We start from the raw sequence: 6,968 nt of genomic DNA on the forward strand, positions 1-6,968 counted from the left end.
TGCGGCCGAGAAATTAGGATAAAAAGGACGCTGCGTTCTGCAGCAATTTGAGAGACCCCACGGAAAACGCCCACGACCTCTCCCTTTATCCGACTAAAGTTACAGGGCTCCTCCGTCTCCTTTTCGGACATAAACCTCCGGCGTTTGTGGATTAATTATCCTGACAGGCCTGACCGCTGGGCGCTCAGAACCGGCGCGTGCGGCGCCGGGACCGCCTCCCGCCGCACCCTCTGCCGGCAGCGCGTTGCCGCGGCCACTCCGGTGTTCTGTCTACTCCGGTTTTCCCCGCACTGCAACTCCGCTTCGTTCTTTCTTTGTTTCCCGGCCCTGTGGCGGCGGGGCCGGCCTGTGTCCCCTCAGCGCGGTTGCCCGGCAACGGCAACCCGTGACCTGCGGCCGTTACGGCACGAGCCCCCCCGCGCCACAGCGCCCCCTGCAGCCGCGGAGGAATCAGCGCAGCCGCCCTGAGCCACCCGCGCCCCTGCTGGCGGTGCCCGGAACTGCACGGAAGGGGAAATGGCGCAAAGAGAGGACGAGGCTTCATTGGGGATTTTCTGGTTTTGTTTGGTGCTGCTGGCTGTGAAAAACGCCAGCCACTTGGGTTTTTAAAATTTTAAAATATTAATAATAATAATAATAATAATAATAATAATAAAATAGTTATTAAAATAGGTACACAATTAGAGTAATAAAAATTTAGAGTTAGGACACACAAGACAATTGTCAATTACAAGACAACGAAAAGCAAAGAATTACGGATGTCCAGATGTTCTCGGGCACTTAAGCCCCATAAGCATGTTTTGTGAACGAAGGAATAACCCTTAAAAACCATACACTGTTGCATATCCATACATACTTCATGGTTATGCATACATTCTATTTAAAATAAGAAACTCTGTCTGGAATATGTCAATTCCTTCTTCTAATCCCCACGGCGTCTTCGAGCCTGAGCAAGGCCTGAAGAAATTAGCTTCTTCTGATAAGAGAACCATAAATTCGTCTTCTCTGGAAGATTTAGGTGTTTTGGGATTGTTCTCTGAAAGGGAGTATCTCATTCTTTTAAAAAAACCCCACATACATAGTTTCTATTTTAACTACAAAACTACATTTACCATACTATTGAAATGTTAATACAGCACTTCTAATCAATATAACATAATACATATAGTATTCAATTTAATATTTGCGAAAAGCCAATCATAAAATATGCATTTTTCACACTGCCGATGTCTTTTGTTATAGATATTGATTTATTAAAGAAATATGGATATTGGTCTAGTACTGATATCCAACTGTGACGGACAAAAGCTCTCTAACAGTTTAAAGTTAGACAGTGTATGTTTATTGCGGCGCTGGGCAGCGTGTGGGACAGCTCCCAAATACACACCGCACCTTTCCAATGATTACAGAGTCCTTTTATCCACACAAGAATTGAATATCTAAAATACAAATACATCTTCATCATTTTGGTCCATTCCATTCCTCGCTCGTATGCTAATTATTCCAAAAGCTCTTAAGCATGCGTAGTTTGTTCCTTGAAATGGGTCGGTGGTCCCTTTCATGGGGAGGGGTCCCAAAATGAGGAAGTCAATGAAGTCTTCCTCGTTCTGACCTTTCTACCTTTTCAATGCAAATATGACAAATGAACCTTGGTAGAACTCCCATTCCTTGTCTTCAATTGTTTTCAGAACAGAGGAGGCCCACAATTGTCTTACATTCCTAAAAGCCACTTGTCAGTTTCTATATTCTTCATTATAAACCCAGCTAACTAAACATTGTGTTGACAAGCAATCAATTACTAGTTAACTACTAACTCTTAACTTCATCAAGGCCTACTAATTTATTTTAATTAACTCTAGTAAGGCTTATCTCTAACTAAAATCTTAGCTCCTCTAAAATCTCTAAATCCCTTAAAGTTTATGTTTCAATACATATTATAATATCAGCTTTTTGCAAATGTTAAAATGGATTTTATATGTGTGGTGTCAAAATAACTTTGCTGTAAAGATATAGTTTTTATTTCTGTTGTTAATTAAGCTTAGACATAGTAGTGAAATAGCTGATATAAGTATGTTTGTGTTGAAATGCCTGCTTGGATGGGATAACATCCAATGATCATATGAAGAATTCACCTGTTACAGATCTGCCAACTATCTCAGCACTCACCCCCTGAAGGCAGTGTGGGCCGGGGACCAAAACTGAAGATGATGATAAAAAAGGATTAAAGCCACAGCCAAGGAATACCCATGTTCGGAAAAGGCAGATCCAAGGAGGAGCCATGCTAAACAGTCCTTGGAACATGTAAAGCAGTTTGGGGAAAAAGTTTACTCTGCATAAGGGTCTATGAATATGCAACGGGCTGATGTAAGGGAAAAGGTATTTAAGGGATGTCCCCAAAGATAAGAGCGTGGTCTTGGCTGAGTGCCAAGATACACCCAGTTGTAACAACCTTTGCTCTGTGGTCTTTGTCTCCTATTGCCCTTTATTCAACTTTTAAAATTTTCACAGGAGAGTGAACGTGTTTTTCACATTGTTGTTTGTTTGCCTGGTTATACATACACATACTAGTAAAGAAGTGTATATGTATCACTCTTCCCATATCTTTGCCTGAAAGCCCTTTGATTTCAGAGTTAAAATAATTTGGAGGGAAGAGGGTCACATTTTCCATTGCAGGGGAGGTTCCTGCCTTCCTTGGTGGACACCTGGCTTTCAAAGCAAGACACCTCCCCTGAAACAGCTTCACTGCAGTCCCTCAGCTCCTTGATTCCCATCCTCTGGTTTGGGTGGGCTGTTCCTGTGATACAGCATTGCAGGATGGCAGGTTGGACAAGGCAGACACTGGGCAGGTCTGGAGCTGGAGTGGCTTTTCCTCATTTGGGTGGATTTTTAACCGCTTTGGGTTATGACAGAGAACTGAGGCCATCAGACATGTGACTCCCAGGGGTCCATTCCTGTCTGCAGAGCGAGGGGCTCGTTCTGCACCCAACCTGGGGAGGACTGGCCATCCCTAGCCCTGGCAAACCTGGTGCCGTGTCACCCAACCCGGCTTCTGCCTGCAGCCCTCCCTGGGGAGAGCTTCCTCCCTCCTGTCCAACCAACTGCTATGTGAACTGGGTGCTGAACCTCCACCAGGAGGAAGAGGAGGGATAAACCAGGTGAGACTGGCTATGCAGGGACCCAGGAGTGGGATGCAGGGTTGGGAGAGGGACAGTCTGGGGGAAACATTTTTTTCCCCTCTTGGAAACATAATTTTGAGGCTGGATGATTGCACCCTGTAGGCGAAGCTCTGAGTCATTCTGTGGGGAATTTAACTCACCCTCTGCAAACCAGACTCAGAGCTGCTTGGTAAGGGCTTTATTGGGCAAAGTTGGCTCCAGCAGGAGGGGAAGCAAATCCCATCCCATTCCCAGGGAAGAGGGCTCACAGTGCCCTGCTCTGGGCTTTCTTCACTTGCAGCAGGAATCTCATGGTGCAGAGGGTTTGCAGCCTGGTTGTGTGGGCTCAGCAAAACCTCGCTGTGTCCAGGCAGGGAGCAGGGGCCCAGCTGGATGTGCCAGCACCCCTGTGCTGTCAGGACTCTTGAGGCAGGGCATGAAGGAGGGCTGGAACTCGTAGGGTGCAGGCGCCCCATCTCCTGGCCTCCCTCAGCCCCAGTGCCGGAGTTTCGCTCTGCTCTCCTTGGAGTGGCCCTCGGGCGTCGGCGCTGCCACGGAGAGGAGGTTCTCGGGCTCCAGGATGAACATGCCATACAGGTTCCAGAGCAGCATGGCCAGGAGCGGCAGGAAGGTCATGCTGAAGCCGAAGGCACGGAAGGAGCGGCCGATGGCGTAGGACATCCAGAAAATCAACCTGGAGAAGGCAGAGGGTGCGGGCTCAGCCAAGGTGATGGTACGGGGCTGGTTCTGAGCAGTGAGGATTTCCCAGGCTTGGCTGCTGTAGGAAGAGGAACCCTTCCTGGCTCTGGTGAGCTGGGTGAGGTGCTGCCACAGTGGGATGGTGCTGGCTGGCACCGACAGAGCCCAACAGCAGCCTGGGGTGAAGGACCCACTTACCGGGAGATGGCGAAGAGCCCCGTGAGCAGTGGGATGAGCTTGAGGAGCTCCTGTGGGAGGTAGGTGGCCAGCACGGCCATGTTGAAGAAGTAGAGGATGAAGAGGTGGACGGACTGGGAGACGTAAGTGCGGTGGATCTCCACCTCCCGGTGGAGCTCTCCAAAGGGCTCCAGGGCGGAGGAGCAGAGGCGGGAGATGCCGCTGACGATCATTCCTGAGGACACAGAGAGGGGATCAGATCAGTGGGTGCCCAGAGGAGCCACGGCGGGGTTTGGGGAGCACCAGGAGGGGAGAAAAAACTCCATCTGCTGCTCCTGGTGGGAGCAACAGAGCCACAAAGAGCTCAGCCCCAGCTCTGCTCCTGCAGCCCTAGGGCTCAGGCAGCCCAGAGCAGGAGCAAAGCGCTCGTACCCAAGCCCACGGCTCACCCAGCACGATGGGGAAGGTGGCAAAGGCGGCGCAGCGCAATGTGTAGACCAGGCGGGCGCTGACGGTGGGCAGCAGCGGGGCGTCGAAGGGCAAGAAGATGTAGGCCCCATAGATGAGGCAAGGGCAGAGGAGAAGGGCCCCCGCCACTGATGCCACAGCCTTGAGATTATCAGTGCCACAGTCCCTGGCACACGGGCACTGTGACCCCTCAGCCAGGGGCTTGGCCACGTGCCCCTTGAAGCCCAGTGGGTTCCGGCAGCGCGAGGGGCCGAGGGGGAGGAAGACCTGCTTGTGGTGGAGGCTGCTGGGTCTGTCACAGGTGGGGACGCTGGGGGGAACATCCCCCCTGCTCTCCTCGCGGGGCCATGGGGTCGGGTGCTGCTTCTGCTTGACGGGGCTCCGCTCAATGCACTGCGGGTCGATGGGCACAAAGACGTGGGCCGCCACCACGGGCAGCCGGGGCACTTCCTCATCTTCGGCCTCGGCCGTGGGGCAGGTGGGAACAGCTTCCTCTGGGTCTTCATGGCCCCCCTCAGGACTCGAGCGCCTCTTCGTCTCCGCGAGCTCCGGCTGGCCCCAGGCGTTGTGCTGACTCTGGTCCCACGGCAGGGTGGCATCAGGGTCCCCCTGGTGCTCACCTGGGGCTGGTGGCACCTTGGCCAGGGCCACCTTCCCCAGCTCCAGCAGAGCCACCTCCTCGGGGGGCTGGACAGGGTCTGCAGCAGCCATGAGAGTGTCCAGTTCCACACTGCCAGGGACGGGGGCTGGTAACACTGCTGCCTGCACTTGTGGTGTTCAGAGGGGATGAAGTTCCTGTCCTTTCTGCTTTCACCCTGGACCAGGAGAAAGAAGACAGATAAATTTGCATCAGAAATGAGAGGTTTGGGGTTACAAAGTGGGAGCAAACTGGCACCCCTGGAGCCCTCACCACCCACCTGTCCTTGCACTAGGAGAGGAAAACAGTGCCTGGTGTCCCTGTGCTCTGGCAGCAGGGTCAGGTACTGCCCTGGGAGGGGTGAACCCTGGAGGTGCAGGTCTGGCTGCAAAGCGGGGCAGCCTAGGAATTGCTTCCCCCGCTGAACAAACATCCTGGGGGCTCTAGCTGGGCACAGCCTGGTAGATAAGATACAACTGGCTCCTCGGTGGCTCTCTCCTGGGCCAGGACCAGCCAAGCCCTGGGGAGAGGTGACCTAGCTGCTTCCCAGGACCGTGGCTACAGCTGGCACGGGCCCGGTTTGCTGCCTCTTGTAGCTGAGACTGATGTGGGGTGGGCAAAAGGGGCTGCTGGGTGCCCTTCCACGGGTGCAGGAGGTACAGGCACAGCTCCCATGTTGTTACCCTTTAGGGGAACCTTGTCTCTTGGCCTGTCTCCTGCAATGAACATTTTCACTCCTTCACTCCTCTCAGCACACTGATCCCTGCACCCTCACAGGAGCCTTGGCCTGGCCACAGGTGTGGGGAAACGGAGGCACGGAGCCCCTTGGGGCTTCCTCCGCGACCCACACACAGAAGTAGGGCTGAAACAGCTTCCTGGGCTTCCCGCCCCTCCAGCGCCCGATCCCGGACCCCAGCCCCTCTCGCAGCCCCCAGCCCCGCTTCCCCCGTGACAGCACCTCCCTTTGCCGCAGCACTCACTCGGGCACAGGCGGGGGGCCATGGGGGCAGCTCCGCGGGACCCTGCGGGATTCCAGCGCTCTCCCGGCCGCCTCTGCACCTCAAACCTGCCGAACCGGCTCAGCTGGGGCGGGCGGAGGGGCGGGCGCTGCACGGCCCGGCCGTGGCCCCGCGGGGCTCGGCGGAGGGGACGGGGCGAGCCCCGGCGCTGTCCCCCGTGGCAGGCAGGGGACCCCCGAATCCCTGTCCGGGCCGTTCTGGGGGTGCTGAGTTAAAGAGCTCTCTAAACACAAAGTTTGAAAAGGAGACAGACAAGTCAGCCCTTGTTTATCCTGCGAGGGTGCGAGGTGGAGTTTTCCACAAGTCAAGCGCACCAAGGGTAACACGAAGTTTGTAACATCTTTTATACAGTAAAATTTACATTAACCCGTCTAATACACATCCCCGCCCAGCTGAAGAATATTTATAATATAACCTAACACGATGCTTGAAATACAAAGTCTTTTTTCTTTTATTTTACTCAGCAACTTTTCTCACAGAAGTTACGTGACGCCATAGCTATGTTCACAAAAGGTGAGAAGGTTCAGCTGGAAGGCACCGCTGGGGGAGCCGCGGCCCCACAGGACGCGCTCGGATGCCTGGCCGGTCCCTCGGGACCCCCGGCCACAGCGGCATCCCAGAGCGCGGAGGGATTCCTGCGCCGTTCCCCCTCTCCCGGCACAACAGCCGCAGGAGAGAGGGTCTCTAATCTAGCCCTCGACCCGGGCAGGGGGACCCCCGGCCCGCCGGGCCCGCCCTGGCGCTCGGCCCGGGCGGCTGAGGCGGCCGCCGCCATGTTGGCGGCACTAAGGGCGGGCCTCTCGCGCGGGCCGG

At 54.3% G+C, this 6,968-nt stretch overlaps 1 protein-coding gene across 2 annotated transcripts; it reads right to left on the reverse strand.

The window, feature by feature from the left end:
- Positions 1-3,338: 3,338 nt before the first annotated feature.
- On the reverse strand, positions 3,339-6,945 carry TMEM79 (transmembrane protein 79). Of its 2 annotated transcripts, XM_054001136.1 has the most exons (5): positions 6,633-6,945; positions 6,117-6,378; positions 4,481-5,314; positions 4,053-4,266; positions 3,339-3,849 (listed from the first exon to the last, which is right to left on the reverse strand). In XM_054001136.1, the coding sequence occupies exons 3-5, from the start codon at positions 5,208-5,210 to the stop codon at positions 3,645-3,647; spliced, it is 1,149 nt and encodes a 382-aa protein (XP_053857111.1). In that variant the 5' UTR covers positions 5,211-5,314; positions 6,117-6,378; positions 6,633-6,945; the 3' UTR covers positions 3,339-3,644. The 2 variants fall into 2 exon arrangements, with proteins under 2 accessions (XP_053857111.1, XP_053857110.1); XM_054001135.1 differs by having other exon boundaries at positions 6,117-6,945.
- Positions 6,946-6,968: the final 23 nt, after the last annotated feature.

The sequence above is a fragment of the Vidua macroura genome, chromosome 29, assembly GCF_024509145.1.
Source record: "Vidua macroura isolate BioBank_ID:100142 chromosome 29, ASM2450914v1, whole genome shotgun sequence".
Taxonomy (NCBI): domain Eukaryota; kingdom Metazoa; phylum Chordata; class Aves; order Passeriformes; family Viduidae; genus Vidua; species Vidua macroura.